The 16,724-nt window shown below is 35.4% G+C and overlaps 1 protein-coding gene across 1 annotated transcript; it reads right to left on the bottom strand.

The window, feature by feature from the left end:
- Positions 1-15,202: 15,202 nt before the first annotated feature.
- Positions 15,203-16,523, bottom strand: LOC115950416. The gene is made up of 2 exons (XM_031067616.1): positions 16,157-16,523; positions 15,203-16,095 (listed from the first exon to the last, which is right to left on the bottom strand). The coding sequence occupies exons 1-2, from the start codon at positions 16,521-16,523 to the stop codon at positions 15,203-15,205; spliced, it is 1,260 nt and encodes a 419-aa protein (XP_030923476.1).
- Positions 16,524-16,724: the final 201 nt, after the last annotated feature.

The following is a 16,724-nucleotide window of genomic DNA, read 5'->3' on the forward strand; positions in this document are numbered from 1 at the left end:
AAATAAAAATAAAAGTATTTGTATTGATAGTTTAGATCTATGAATTACCTGCCATTTGATTTAATTAACAAAATTTCAGTTGTAGTCACAAGCGAAACAAAATTAACAAATTTGAATACAATTTAGGATCAAATTTCTATTTCTAACATGGGTTTTTTTTTTAATGCTTTGTGATTGGCAGCCGCCCTCAATTTTGGTTTATCCAAGAAATTTTTGAAGAGATCTCAAGTGCTAAATTAAATTGTTCGCAAGTATTTGTTGTTAAGTACCCAGTTGGAATAGACTCTCGCGTAGAGGAAATAAGTTGGTGCTTAGATATTGAGTCAAACGATGTTCGCATGTTAGTGATCCATGGTCTTCCTGGAATAGGTAAGACAACAATTGCAAAAGCTATTTTTAACTTAATTGCATATCATTTTGAAGGAAGTAGCTTCCTAGAGGATGTTAGAGAAAACTCAAAAACAAATGATGGTGTACAACAACTACAAGAGGCACTTTATTCTGAGATCTTAGGGGGTAGAAATTTGAAAGTGCATGGTGTATCTAAAAGAATTAATGTGATAATGGAAAAGCTTCGTCACAAAAAAATTCTTTTAATTCTAGATGACGTGGACAAATTAGTCCAAGTAGAAAATTTGCTTGGAAATTGCAATTGGTTTGCTGCTGGAAGTAGAATTATTATCACAACAAGAGAGGAAAAGTTGCTATCTACTCTTCGAGAAGATTGTCATTTAATTTACTGTAACTACAAGGTTAAGGAATTAGATGAACATGAATCTCGTGAACTCTTTTGTCAACATGCATTCAAAAGAAACAAGCCTACAGAAGATTATTTGGAGCTCATACACCAATTTATATGTTATGCCAAGGGACTTCCATTAGTTCTAAAAATAATAGGTGCTGATTTAAATGACAAAAATTTACATTGTTGGAAAAGTGCATTAGACAAGTACAAAAGAATTCCTAATCAGGATATTCAAGAAGTACTTAAAATAAGCTACGATGGATTGGACCAAATTCAACAGGATATTTTTCTTGACATTGCATGTTTTCTCAAAGGATTCTACAAGAATTTTGTTGTAGATATATTACAAAGTAGCAATTTTTATGACCCATATTATGATATTGAAAAACTTATCGATAAATCTCTCATAGTTGTTGGTAAAGATGACAAATTATCGATGCATGACTTGATACAAAAAATGGGTTTGGAAATTGCTCGACAAGAATCAGAATTGTCAAAGAAACATAGAAGGCTATTGTATTATGAGGATGCTCCTGAAGTACTAAATGGAGATACGGTATGAGTCCTTTTGATTTACCTTTTCCCTTTTCTCACAATGCAAATGTAATTAATTTTTTCTCATTGTGTTTGATTTATCATTTTAATGTTGAAGAAAATACTAGTTTATAAACATTGATTTTGTTTAAAACTTAATCATCATATGTTCTTTTGTCTAACGTGATTCATGTGATTCTTTGTCCAATTAGGGATTAGATGAAATTCGAGGCATAACATTGTCCTTGCCACAACCAAGAAAGATGCAATTGAATCTTGGAAAGATGAAAAGTCTCAAATATTTGACAATTCGTAATGTAATTTGTGAAGACCTTAAATCTCTTCCGAATGGGTTAAGATTACTTGATTGGAATGAATTTCCTTTATCGTCCTTGCCGTCCACCTTTGAACCTACAAAACTCGTTGTACTTAATATGCGAGGGAGTCTTATTGAATTGGATGAGCATTTCGAGGTATGATCATTAGCATTTATAAATTCTTTTAAGTTTTTTTTTGTTTACGAGTACCTTTAGAGAATAAGTTAAGGTGCATTATTTTTTGTTGTTAAAACCAAACCATGCATTTAATACTATATTAAATAAAATTTCTATACATGTTTTTAATAAATAAAATCAAATTGTGCACAAATATTTAATAATGTACAAATAATCATAAAGAATTTATGGTGCAAACCAATGAACTATTGAAAAATGTTTTTTTATTTAAAAAAAGAGTAGTGCTACAGATATTATTAGTTTTACTACATTGAACACACAAACTAGTGTGTCACAAATTATAAAAAAAACAATTCAAATATTTATTTATGAGGTAGTTGAAATTCATCAATCACATTCATTACCACATTAGTTTGTAGGCTTTGTGTTCATAAAATTGTAGTATCTTTAGCATTTTTATTTTAAAAAAGTGTGTATTATAATTCATAATTGAACATTTATTATTTCTTAATCTATGCTCTTAGCCCTTTTTTTTGTTGAAATGAGCTCTTACCCTTATTTTGTTTTGTTTTTACTAATTAATTTCAAAATAATTTTCCTTCTTATGCAGAAGTGTCGGTTCGAAACATTGAAATATATGGATTTCACATGTTGTAAAAATATTACAAAAGTATCTGACTTGTCAGTAATTGCCCCAAACATAAAGAAGTTGAAGCTTTCTCGATGCATAAATTTAGTTGAGGTTCATCAATCCGTTGGACTTCTTGAAGAGCTTGAATACTGGAATCTCAATCATTGCCCAAATCTTAGAATTTTACCTAGAAACCTCCAACTGAAATCTCTTAAACGGTTTTCTCTCTTTGGCTGTGAAAGTCTTGAGCTAGGAACAGAAAGATCAGGGTTTCTTTCATCAATAGGATATCTAACTGGCCTTCTTGAATTAAGTATAAGTTTAAAAAATGTGAAAGATGTTCCTAGTACCATCTCTAATTTACAAAATCTTAGGTTGCTCTGTTTGCATGATTGTGAAATTTTTCCAAAAGCCATGGATACTCTTGATTGCTTTCCAAAATTAGAACGTTTAGAATTCTATGACAGCAACATTATTGCCCTCCCTGAAATCACTACCAGATTTCCAAAATTAAAGATCCTTGATGTTGAAGGGTGCTGCAACCTTCGTGAAATCCCAAGACTTCCCCCATCTATACATGCTATATATGCAGAAGGATGCAATTCATTATTGACTCAGGTCTCTCTCTAAGTTATAGTAAGAAACAGTTTTTGTTAACTTTCCCAAGTATAATATAATATATTACTAAATTTGCTAAACTGAAGTTTCTTAGTTTTGTAAATTGCATGCAGTTTGGAGAAATTATAGGGCTTCAGCAAAATTTTGTATGTGCAAGGGGAATACGTCATCAAGACTCTGTATCTAAAACTAACTTTGAATCAAAATCAGAATTTGAAGCTACATATGAAACGGGCTCTGCATCTGAAACAAACTCTAATACTGAAACAGACAATGAATCGATATCAGAATTTGAACTCCATGAAGCAGACTCAACATCGAAACTTGATGATGACAACGATGTATATGAACGTAACCTTGCACTTCCAGGAACTAAGATTCCAGAGTGGTTCAACCATCAAAGTGTTGGAAGTTCCATATCATTTTCAATCGGACGGAAATTTCAAACAATTGCTTTTTGTGTTGCTTTAAAAGTGGAAGTGAAGGATGTTTTGCCAAGTCGACTTAAAGTGTTTAATTGTTCTATCTACCTTTCCGTCAATGGTTTTGAAAAAGAGCTTAGGTCTCATGATTTTCATTTACATCCATCATCACCTTTTACGTGGTTCCATTATAGAAGAGATTGCTTGAAAGGAATAATTTTAGATGATCGGAATGATGTTAAGTTTCTATGTAAAATTTCAATCTTTGATCCAAAATTAGCAAAAGTTTCCATAGAAAGATGCGGGGTCCATGTAGCATGCATTTGTCCTCCTCAAAATTCTGCAGAAGATAAGGTGTCCCAGTATAAGAATTCATGAGGTAAGTGGTATTTACTAATTTTGGGGGTTTTCCCAAAACAGCGTTAATTATTAAACTATTTTATATGAAAGAATATGTTGATATTCTATATATAAATGAATATTTTACAAATGTTTGATGTGCACATTGGCTATTCGTTTTATGAAAAACTTGTGGGACAACCTAATTTTATTTAAACTTGTATGTGTGAATATGTCTTTATATTTTGAGAAGTATGAATGGATTATTTTGTGAGAATATTGAATATGTTTTGAAAACCTATGGCAAGTCGTGATTAGAAGCTCAGTATGGTATTTAGTCCTTAGCAAGGGACAATCATGCTGCAGCTAGTCCTTAGCAAGGGATTGTCCCAAAATGGGACAATGCACATTTGATAGCTCCTTAGCAAGGGAGCATACTATTGAGGATCCAAAAGGAAGCTCCTTAGCAAGGGAGTGTACCTTTAGGTTCCAAAGGAGCCATCCTTGAGAAATGGGATGAAAGGAGGTTCCAGTCCCAAAAAGGGGACAGCACAACCCTGTCAACGGGGCGTAAACGTTGACCACGAGAAAAGCCTAGAAAATTGTTTATGTGATGGTATCAATATATATATTATGATGGCTCACAATATAAAGATATTATTTTCTTTTACATGAAATAGTTGATGACAAAATATTGGTGAATTATAAGTTGTGAATCTGTTGAAAGAATTATTTATTTGAAAGGTTTGTTCCCACACCCCAATGTTAGTGAATTCCACTTATTGAGTTATCTCACCCCCTTTTATTTCCCATTACAGATACATTAGGTGGATTATTGGAGTAGAGATTCTTGGGAGACAGAAGTTACAAATTATTTTTGTGGAACTGAGGATTTTATTATTATTTTATGGCATTAAACTTTGTATTGGAGAATTATTTTGAGGATGTTATGTATTTGGTGAATTAGAGCTCTGACTTTTGTAATCAGTTTCAAGGTTGCTAGTTTCTTTTATTTAATATTTTTATGGATTATTCAGATTAAATAGACTTTTATTGCCTATGATTTTGGGGCGTTACATTTGTGGTATCAGAGCTTAGGATATGATTCTGTAGACACTTGAAAACTAGGTTATGATTTTATAGACACTTGAAACTAGGCTATGATCTTGATTTTTGTTAGAGCATTTGGATTTTGGGTTATGTTTGATGAGATATTTTAAATAATTTTAGCAGTGTACTTCTTATGTGTAGTAATAATAATTGTTGCACCGTCTATATTTCTTGATTCTTTGTTAACTAGGTATCATGCCACCCAAAAAGAAGAGAGTAGCTAATTCCAATAGTGAGGAACCTATTGTTAATTTGCGAAGGCCAACCAAAGCAAGGGTTGATACTGAGGCTGAAGTCACTCAAGACATGAGAAATAATGATCGTCCTAGGGTGATACGCACTGATCCTTTGGATGAAGCTGCTGCCCGACTGTTGGATAGGTTGGCCCATGTTGCTAGTAGAGGCAAGGGCTGGTTGCTCTTTTGAGACTTTTATGAAGCAGAATCCCCCTTCCTTTGATGGGAAGCCAGATCCTACAGAAGCTGAGAATTGGTTCTTGCAAATGGAGAAATTGTTAGAAGCTTTAGATTGCACTGACTCTCAGAAGGTGCAGTTTGCAACTTTCAAGTTGATAGGAGAAGCTGAGCATTGGTGAAGATCTACTAAAGCCATTTTGGAGGGAATGGACACTGAGAGAAATCCCATCACTTGGGAGAAATTTAAAGGGGTTTTCTATGATAACTACTTCCCTGAGGTGGTTCGAGAACGAAAAGAGAGGGAATTTGCTGATTTGGTGCAAGGAAGTATGACTGTTGAGCAGTATGCTGCTAAATTCATTGAGTTATCTCGCTTTGGACCCCACTTAATCCTTACTGAGGCGAAGAAAGCAAGCAGATTTCAAAAGGGGTTGAATGAGAGACTTCGACACCATTTGATTGCAGCAGGGGTTGATAACTATGCAGAGTCAGTTAAGAGAGCTATGAGACTAGAGGAAGATTTCAAGAACAATGTTAGGAAGGAGAACCCACCTAGAAACACTGGACAGACAGGCTTCGTCAAGGCAATGCTCAAGGTCATTGGAACAAGAAAGGATCTTTTGGGAGGTCTGGGAGTAATTCATCATCAAATAAGCCAGAAAATAAGAATCCACCCCAAAATGCTCAAGGTAGAAGTTTGAATGCTTGCCCTACATGTGGAAGGTTTCATGGAGATAAGCCGTGTTTCTTTGAAGGAAAGGCTTGTTATAACTATGGAAAGACAAGACACTTAGCTAGAAGTTGTACTTCTCCTCAACAAAACTCAATGGCACAACCTGGAAAGAATGATCAGAGGAGGAAAGCACAAGGGAGAGTGTTTGCACTCACACCACAAGATGTCCAAGCTTCGGATACTGTGGTTACAGGTATCCTCCCTTTATTCTCAAACTTTGCTAAAACTCTATTTGATTTTGGATCTACACACTCTTTCATCTCCTCTCGATATGCTAAGTTATGTGATAAGAAACCTGGACTTATGGATTATGACTTGTCTGTGGCCACACCTATGGGTGATTCTTTGGTGTGTAATTTTATGCTTAAGTCTTGTGTTATCCAAATTGAGGATAGGGAAATGTTAGTAGATTTGATTTTGATGGACATGTATGACTATGATGTAATTTTGGGCATGGACTGGCTGGTGGCTTATCATGCTAGTGTAGATTGTTTTAGAAAAGAAGTGGTGTTTCGGCCTCTAGGAGAACCTAAATTTCGGTTTAAGGGCTCTAGGATGCATGCTTTACCTAGGGTGATATCAGCCCTTCGAGCTAAGCGTCTTTTACGGAAAGGATGCCAAGGGTACCTAGCTCATGTGGTGGACACTAGGAAAGATGTATTGAAGTTGGATGATATCCCTGTTGTAAGGGACTTTCCTGATGTCTTTCCTGAAGACCTACCAGGGATACCTATAGATGGGGAGATTGAATTCTCTATTGATTTGCTCCCTGGAACTTCTCCTATTTCGAAAGCACCATATCGGATGGCACCAACTGAACTTAAGGAGCTCAAGGAACAGTTACAAGAACTTCTTGATAAGTTGTTCATCAGACCAAGTGCATCTCCATGGGGTGCACCAGTTTTATTTGTGAAGAAGAAGGATGGGACTATGAGGTTGTGTATTGACAACCGTGAGTTGAACCGGGTTACTGTGAGAAACAAATACCCTCTCCCTCGTATTGATGACCTGTTTGATCAATTGCAAGGGGCACAAGTCTTCTCTAAGATTGACCTTCGTTCTGGGTATCACCAGTTGAAAATCAAGGGTGAAGACATACCCAAGACAACTTTCAGGACTAGGTATGGGCACTATGAATTCTTGGTAATGCCTTTTGGATTGACCAATGCTCCTGCTGCGTTTATGGACTTGATGAATAGGGTGTTTCATGAGTACTTAGACCGCTTTGTTATTGTCTTTATTGATGACATTCTAATCTTCTCCAAGAGCATGGAAGAACATGAAGAGCACTTGAGAATTGTTTTTCAAATTTTGAGGGAGAAGAAGCTATATGCCAAGTTTAAGAAGTGTGAATTTTGGCTTGACCAAGTGGTGTTCCTAGGGCATGTGATATCTAAGGCAGGGATTTCTGTAGACCCTAGTAAAGTTGAAGCTGTGGTTGATTGGGCAAGACCGACGAATGTGAGTGAGATTAGAAGCTTTTTGGGCCTTGCTGGTTATTATAGGAGGTTTGTGGAGGGATTTTCCCGTATTGCAGCCCCTTTGACTCACCTAACTCGTAAGAATGCCAAGTTTGTGTGGACAGAAGAATGTGAGAAGAGTTTTCAAGAACTTAAGCAAAGGTTGGTCACTGCACTAGTACTAACCATCCCTAGCAACATGGGAGGCTTTGTTATTTATAGTGATGCCTCAAGAAAAGGGCTTGGTTGTGTGTTGATGCAGCATGGTAAAGTCATAGCTTATGCATCCCGCCAATTAAAAAGTTATGAACAAAATTATCCCACTCATGATTTGGAGTTGGCTGTAGTGGTGTTTGCATTGAAGATTTGGAGACATTATTTGTATGGTGAAAGGTGTGAGATTTATACAGATCATAAAAGCTTGAAGTGCTTCTTTACTCAGAAAGAATTGAATATGAGACAACGAAGGTGGCTTGAGTTGATTAAAGATTATGATTGCTCAATCAATTACCATCCAGGCAAGGCTAATGTGGTAGCTGATGCGCTTAGTCGGAAGTCTTCTGGTTTCTCAGCTGCCTTGTTAACTACTCAAAAGGAGATTATTAAGGACTTGGAGAGGTTGGGAATTGAAATTGTCATGGGTGATTCCCAAGTCTTTATGGCTAGTTTGACAATACAACCCACTTTGATTGAGAAGATTAAGAGTTCACAGGTTGACGATGCACAAATTGTAAAGATCATAGAAGAGGTACAAGAAGGGAAGAGACCAGAATTCAATGTGTCTAATGATGGTGTCTTGAGGTTTGGAAAAAGACTTTGTGTACCAAATGATTTTGCAATAAAGAAGGAGATTATGGAAGAAGCCCATCGTACCCCGTACTCAGTGCATCCTGGTAGCACTAAAATGTATCGTGACATTCAAGAAACTTATTGGTGGAATAACATGAAGAGGGAGATAGCTCAGTTTGTGGAGCAATGCTTGACTTGTCAACAAATTAAGGCAATAGACCAGAAACCTTCAGGATTGCTGCAACCACTTCCCATTCCTGAGTGGAAGTGGGAGTGTATATATATGGATTTTGTGACTGGTTTGCCAAGATCTCCTAAGGGACATGAGGCCATTTGGGTAATTGTGGATAGAATGACAAAGACAGCACATTTTATTCCTGTTAAGATGACTTACTCACTTGATCAGCTAGCACAGATATATATTGATGAGATTGTGAGTCTTCACGGAGTTCTAGCATCAATTGTGTCCGATCGAGACCCAAGATTCACCTCAAGGTTTTGGGAAAGTCTACATAAAGCTTTGGGTACTAATCTTAGCTTTAGTACTGCCTTCCACCCACAAACTGATGGATTATCAGAAAGGACTATTCGTACTCTGGAGGATATGTTAAGGGCTTATGTATTGGATTTCAAAGGGAATTGGGAAAAATACTTGTCTTTAGTGGAATTTGCCTATAATAATAGCTACCACTCTAGTATTGAGATGGCTCCCTATGAGGCTTTGTATGGTAGAAAATGCAGGTCCCCATTGTGTTGGGAAGAGGTTGGTGAGAGGAAATTGTTGGGACCAGAAATCATTCGGATGACATCTGAGAAGATTGATTTGATTCGTAAAAGATTGCAAACAGCACAAAGTCGACAGAAGAGTTATTATGACCACTCAAGAAAGAAAGTAGAATTTGAAGTTGGAGATATGGTATTTTTGAAAGTCTCCCCAATGAAGGGTGTGATGAGATTTGGGAAGAAGGGGAAGTTGAGTCCTAGATTCGTTGGTCCATTTGAGATCCTGAAATGTATTGGTAAAGTTGCCAATGAGTTGGCCTTACCGCCTACACTTGCAAGAGTGCATAATGTGTTTCATGTTTCCATGTTGAGAAAGTACATCCCGGATCCTTCACATGTCTTGAACTATGAGCCACTCAAGATCAAAGACAACTTGACTTATGAGGAAGTTCCAATCCAAATTCTTGACCACAAGGACCATGTGCTACGCACCAAGACCATAACATTGGTTAAGGTTCTTTGGAAGAATCACACAGTGGAGGAGGCATCTTGGGAGCGAGAAGATGAGATGAAATCAAAGTATCCAGAGTTGTTCGTTAATGAAGGTATGTACGATTTCAAGGACGAAATTATTTTAAGGGGGGAAGGATGTAACACCCCATAATTTTGATATCAATTAAATTATTATACATAAATTATAGAGGAGGCCTATAATTAAATGGATAAAATTGATTTGGGCCTAAGATATTAAAAATAATATAAATACTATGGGATATGAAGCCCAAGTGATGTGGCATAAGTATATATATGGGCCTTGAAAACCCTAGCCTTTTTCCTCTTAAATTACATGTGTATATACATAAGAAGTCCCTTTTGTTTTCAGCCGCAACATACAAGTAAGCTGTTTCTTGTCTTCTCTACGGCTGTGTAGGAGAATCAGGTCAGCTCTCCTCTTTATTTGGGTTCTTTTAATTATGTGATACCTAGCATGTGTCTATCTAGCTTAAGGACTATTGATATATCACATAGCTAGGAGGGAGGATTTCTGCGTATATGAGTCTTTGTGCTGCACAGAGCACAGTGGTAGGTGTGGACTTGAAATTCAACGTTGTCATCATGTTGATAAGTAAAAGAAAAAAAAAATAATAAAAAAAATATATAAAACCTGATTATGACTAGGAAATCATCCCACGTTTTCAAGGAAGAATTGTGCATGAAATGGCTTTAGTAGCTAATAGGACGAAAGGCATGACTTCATAAAGTCTAACCTTTCAATATATTAAAGAAAAAGGGTTCCTATAATTGTATTATATTAGATGAGAATGGTCAATTATGGCTGCATGTCCAAAGCTTTGAATTGTGTCTAATAGTCTTGGACTTTTTCAACTGTTTTGTCACCATGTGAAAGGAAAAAGGGTTGCTTGTGGTTTACATATATAATGGTTTATCTCTTTTCATTGCCATTGTCTTTGCCCAATTAGTGTCCAGCCGTGTCCTTTGCTTTATGGCATCAAGAGGATTTGGGTCTTTGGGTTGATGAATACAATATTAAAATAGGAACTTTTTATTTATATAGCCGTATGGTCCTCTATAGGCTTTGAAATAGATTTGACATAACTTTAATATATGGCTTCCACCTTTGATTAATAGCTTTATATGCTGGGTTGATCAGATAGGTTTATATATATATATATATATATATAATGGTTAGAGTCAATGGACATCCAGTGGCATCAAGAGGGAATGCTAAGCAGCAAATTAAGACAATACGTGACTTCCAATAGTAAATTTGATAGTTAAGTGAATAAATGGAGGATTTTGGATATATTAATACTGTTTAGGATAAAACCATTTAAGTGTGAAAATAAATTTTGAAGTGGGAGATTGTGTATTGATGACCCTATTTTTTGGTATTGCTAGGTTCTAATTCTACTGAATTGTTGTGATTTAAGGGAGGTTGATTTCCTTTATTTTTGCAACTAAGAGGTAAGTGGTATTTACTAATTTTGGGGGTTTTTCCAAAACAGCGTTAATTATTAAACTATTTTATATGAAAGAATATGTTGATATTCTATATATAAATGAATATTTTACAAATGTTTGATGTGCACATTGGCTATTCGTTTTATGAAAAACTTGTGGGACAACCTAATTTTATTTAAACTTGAATGTGTGAATATGTCTTTATATTTTGAGAAGTATGAATGGATTATTTTGTGAGCATATTGAATATGTTTTGAAAACCTATGGCAAGTCGTGATTAGAAGCTCAGTATGGTATTTAGTCCTTAGCAAGGGACAATCATGCTGCAGCTAGTCCTTAGCAAGGGATGGTCCCAAAAGGGGACAGTGCACATTTGATAGCTCCTTAGCAAGGGAGCATACTATTGAGGATCCAAAAGGAAGCTCCTTAGCAAGGGAGTGTACCTTTAGGTTCCAAAGGAGCCATCCTTGAGAAATGGGATGAAAGGAGGTTCCAGTCCCAAAAAAGGGACAGCACAACCCTGTCAACGGGGCGTAAACGTTGACCACGAGAAAAGCCTAGGAAATTGTTTATGTGATGGTATCAATATATATATTATGATGGCTCACAATATAAAGATATTATTTTCTTTTACATGAAATAGTTGATGACAAAATATTGGTAAATTATAAGTTGTGAATCTGTTGAAAGAATTATTTATTTGAAAGGTTTGTTCCCACACCCCAATGTTAGTGAATTCCACTTATTGAGTTATCTCACCCCCCTTTATTTCCCATTATAGATACATTAGGTGGATTATTGGAGTAGAGATTCTTGGGAGATAGAAGTTACAAATTATTTTTGTGGAACTGAGGATTTTATTATTATTTTATGGCATTAAACTTTGTATTGGAGAATTATTTTGAGGATGTTTTGTATTTGCTGAATTAGAGCTCTGACTTTTGTAATCAGTTTCAAGGTTGCTAGTTTCTTTTATTTAATATTTTTATGGATTATTCAGATTAAATAAACTTTTATTGCCTATGATTTTGAGGCGTTACAGTTTAAAGCACATACAAGTGAAAAGGCAATCAAATTGTTCAAGGTATGATTTCTCACCGTTAGAAATAAGAATTCAGGAGTTAGAATTTTATTATGGAAAACTTTAGTGATGTGTAGTTTGTTGAATTGGTAATTTCCTAGGTTATGATTTTACATGGTTTCAATTATTCTGGAATCTTAGATTGCCACTGTTCGGACCCTTGAACAAAAGCCGAAGTTGTTAAATCCAAGTATAGGCTAGCGTCACTTTTGTAAGGCCATAAGAACTTTTGGGCTGCCGTAACTTTAATTCTAACTTGCTGGAGAATTTGCACCTGACCCCACCCTTGTGTCACTAGTTATCTCTCATTTTTGTCAAGGTCCTATTCTTCTTATTGTAGCTTTAATGGTCTATTGCCTAGGTGTTGACTAATTCCAAACAGAATGATACCTTAAGGTTCAACACGTCTACAGCCTTCTTTTTAAAAGGCTAGTGGCAGTTTTATGATTTCATACCAAAAATCCTTATATTAAATTCTAAAGTGCTGCTACTGCATTCCTCATGGTTAAACGAGTTTTGATTAATGCAAGGGTGTAATATTGATTAGAATACCATTGGTTAGAGAAACGTTAATTTAGTGTTGAAAGTGTTATTAGATCAGCAAAGTATAATCCTAGTGAGTCTATTTGTGTAGTTCTATAAGCTTTATATTTTGTGGTGGATAGTAAGTAATTTCTATGATCGAATATAGGTCTTATTTAAGAGTGTTTTGAGGCTTTTTGGAGATTGTTTCGGCTGGACTTTCAGAGAGATTCAAGTACTGTAAGTAATGCATAATATGCACAAGTTTTATTCTTTAGGTTCTTAGAAGTTAAAGGTTTTCAAAAGTTATGTTTTTAAGGCTTAAGTTTCCTAAAGTTTATCGAAAGCATTATTTTTACATCATTGAAGGAGAAACTTCGACTTTTAGACAATGTTTTAAAGAGAGACTTCGAATTTGAAATAATGTTTTGAATTTCCAAATCTCATTTAAAAGATGATTTCTAAACTAAACTACTTTCTAAAAATAATTGAGTTTCAAAGTAAGTTTTCGAAAAAGGTTCTTGTTCTTTAAATTGTGTAAAACCAGGTGATTTTAAAGCCATATTCTTATTTTTCAAGTGGTATTTAAAATGTTTCTTTTAGCAAATTTAATTTTCAAACTTACTCAAGAATTGTAAAATATTTATATAAACTCTTCAGTTCTTTTTCACTTCCTAAGAGAATCAAGCATCCTTTGATTTTTGTTCTATTCGATATTGTGATCTTTGATATGCCTCTATATTTGAAGAGAAATTGTTAATATCAAGTAAATTATTATATTTTGTATAAACTTTGCTTTGTGATATGTGACTCAAAATAATTGTTTTTAGAATTGATAAGATATATCAGATATATGTGTAAATCCGTTCACAAGATTGTATGTGAGAATATGTGATGTGTATATGTGAAACTGTGCTCTGATCAATTATATGTATGTGATTTCAAATTACTTTAAGATGCGACTACATATTTATTAAGTGATTCATTATATGTTTTGGAATAATTATTTTTGATATCATTGAATGAGTTGTGAAAAAATCAAAATACTCGTGCTTTGCTTAACTCTATTCCGTTGTGTATTCTGTATAATTACTTACTGGATGTGTGGCTCACCCCATCAATCACTATTTTTTCAGATTAAAGTGTAGTTGGGAATATAGAACCTTTGGATCGCTTTGTAAGGTGCAAGGTAGAACATGGAGTTGTAGGCGATTTCAGTATTACTTGAAGACTTATAGAATTTTAGCTACTTTTATTTTGTAATTCATGTTTTATACAGTGGAGATTATTTCCTATTTGTGGAGTTTAAATTTTTGTAAGAGGTTTTTAAGAGTATTGTTTCTTTGGAGTATTAATTTATTTTGGATTAATTCAATCTATGGAGTTATATAAGTTTAGCAGGTTAGTCATGCATCTAAATTCATGTTCCATGGATTTGGGTCGTGACAGTTTTTGTCACGTCCCGAACCCCAAATGGTCCAAAGCACGAGAAAAGAACCATCAAGAGAAAAACTATAGCCTATAGGAGATTTTTCTTTTCTTTTTCCTTTCTACATGATAAGAATATATAACCATACTAAAATCTTCGCATTACAAGTTAGAGCTCTATAGCACATTTACAAATAATAACTAAAAATCAAGTGCCTTCATATAATACATGAATATATTACAAAACTCCAAATAGATTACACAAGGTTACAATCTTATCAAGAATAGACAACTTCAACATCCAATCTAGGCCAATCACGCCTAAGGCTAACAAACCTCAAGTGCCTAAACTCCAATAGAATTAATTTTACAGTGTCATTGAACTAGCAAGATTAAGTCACCAACCATTTACAGCAAAAGTCTTCCAATTTAACATAGCACTCCAATTACCACCAAATAAAGTAAGCTTCATACTCGAAGTATGGCTAATTAATATGAAAAACTGTTAGAGCATTCACAGCAAAGAACGTAAATTTTTTAGCATTTAGTAACTTAAAAAGCTACTATATCTATTTTAACAACACACTTTACAATACACCCAAGAATCTATTTTAACATACACCATATTAAAATAATATAAACAAACTAATAGAATAAATATAATAAACCACAAGTCACAACCACAACCCATTGCCCCTATCACCCACAGTAAACCATTGCCTCCATTAACCACCACAACCCACAAACACACCCACAGCAACCCACTGCCTCCATCACCCACCGCAACCCACCATCTCCACCAAACAACCCTTGAAACCCACAACCCACCAAACAACAACCTCCACCACCCACCAAATCCATGAACCCAACAACGTCGAAATCCAATGCCAACACTGATCTCAACCAAATCTAAAAAACCAACGCCAATCTTAACCGAATCCAAAACTCCACCACCCACCAAACCCATGAATCTAAAACGCCGACTTAACCACTATCTTAACTGAATCTCAACTGGATTTTAACAACTCAAAAACTCCATGCCCCCTAACAAAGAGAGGAGAGAACGAAGTGAATGAGAGTAGAAGAAAAGAGAGGAGAAAAAAAAAAGAAGAAGAAGAAGAGAGAAACGACACTACACTGAACAGAGAAGAAATTGGGCGAAGAAAGAGAGTGAAAAGAAAATTAATTTTTTTTTGTTGGTAACAATGGAAAATCAGAGAGTGTGTATAAAAGACTGGGTTGCCATCTTCGCCAATTGCTGGACTTCCTTGAATATGGGTTCATGAGCAACTTTGATTTGTAGACTTTGAAACATTCTCTTTTCGGTTCGGATATCTTCTAGGAGAATCTCTGCTTCCTTGTTGTTTGTATTTATGGTTGCCAGCTCATCCACTAAATTTTCTGAGCTAACAAATAAGATGGCTTTTCTATATCCTTCCTTCCAAGCAGTATAGAGCGCTTCGTGAATAGTTAAAAGATTGCTGGTCTTCTTATTCCTCGTATGCCATGAGAAACATCCCTTCTTGACGGACTGTCCTAAGTGATTTTTAATCACAAAGGCTCCTCCATCCCAATTTGTATTGCCGTGAAGGTTTTTGTTTCCTATGATAATTAAAATCTGCCATTCCTTACAGTTTGAGAAATTTTTGTAATATCTTTTCCCTTGTGGGTCAAAGTAGTGTTGCTCTTGGGAAGTCATTGCTTGCATCCATTCACTCTTTAATCTTTGGAATGTATGCAAAGCTTGATGGATGTCTGGCTCTAGTCTCTCAAAAATAGCTCTATTTCTTGTCTTCCAAATTGTCCAAAGAATCGCTCCTTGCTCAGTCAATATCTCTATATCCCCTTGACTTTTTATATTACAATTTTCAATTTGTGACTTCATCCAGTTAGCCATATCTGTTGTGTATATAAAATGAGTTCTCAGCCCTTGAGCAGCACCATACCATATAGCTCTAGCAAAGTGACATGACATGAACAGGTGATCTAGAGTTTCCTGGTCTTCTCCACAAACCGCACAAGTATCATCTGTAATTATCTGCCTCTTGGCTAATTCGGTTCTTGTAGGTAGTACGGTGACAAATTTTCCACAAGAAAGTAGACACCCTAAAAGGAATCCCCAATTTCCATAGATTAAGCCAGCATTTTTTCCTTGTGTGGTCATTACGATTAGCATTTTCTTGATTTAAGGCTATTAACATCTTGTAGCCCTTTTTCACTTGGTATTCACCGCTACTAGAGAAGGGCCAGATTACCTTATCAATGTTTCCAAATTTGGAGAAAGTCGTGCTCAGGATAGCTTCTGCTTCAGTCCTATTATAAACGGTATTAATCAGATTGCTATTCCAGTTCCCTGATATAGGATCCATAAGGTCTTTAACTGTACCATACTGTAGTTGAAGAAGATCTAAATGGTCAGCACTCCTTGGCTTGTACCAAAGGGAGTCTCTCAATCTAATGCTATCCCCTCTTCCCACTTGCCACTTTGCTTGCGCCAGTGGGGAATTCCTTGTTTGCCATATATTTTTCCACATCTTGCTGGAGTTTTTAGGAACTTGATCTATTTCCCATATAATTGTTGATCTTGGGGAAATATTTGCTTTTCAAGGTTTTGGCTAATAACAATTGCGGATTTTGCCCTATCCTCCATAATTGTTTTGCTACTAAGGCTTTATTGAATGTTTCTATTTTCCTGATTCCAAGACCACCATTGCATCTTGTTTGGCAAATCTTTT

This window comes from Quercus lobata, chromosome 6, assembly GCF_001633185.2.
Source record: "Quercus lobata isolate SW786 chromosome 6, ValleyOak3.0 Primary Assembly, whole genome shotgun sequence".
NCBI lineage: Eukaryota > Viridiplantae > Streptophyta > Magnoliopsida > Fagales > Fagaceae > Quercus > Quercus lobata.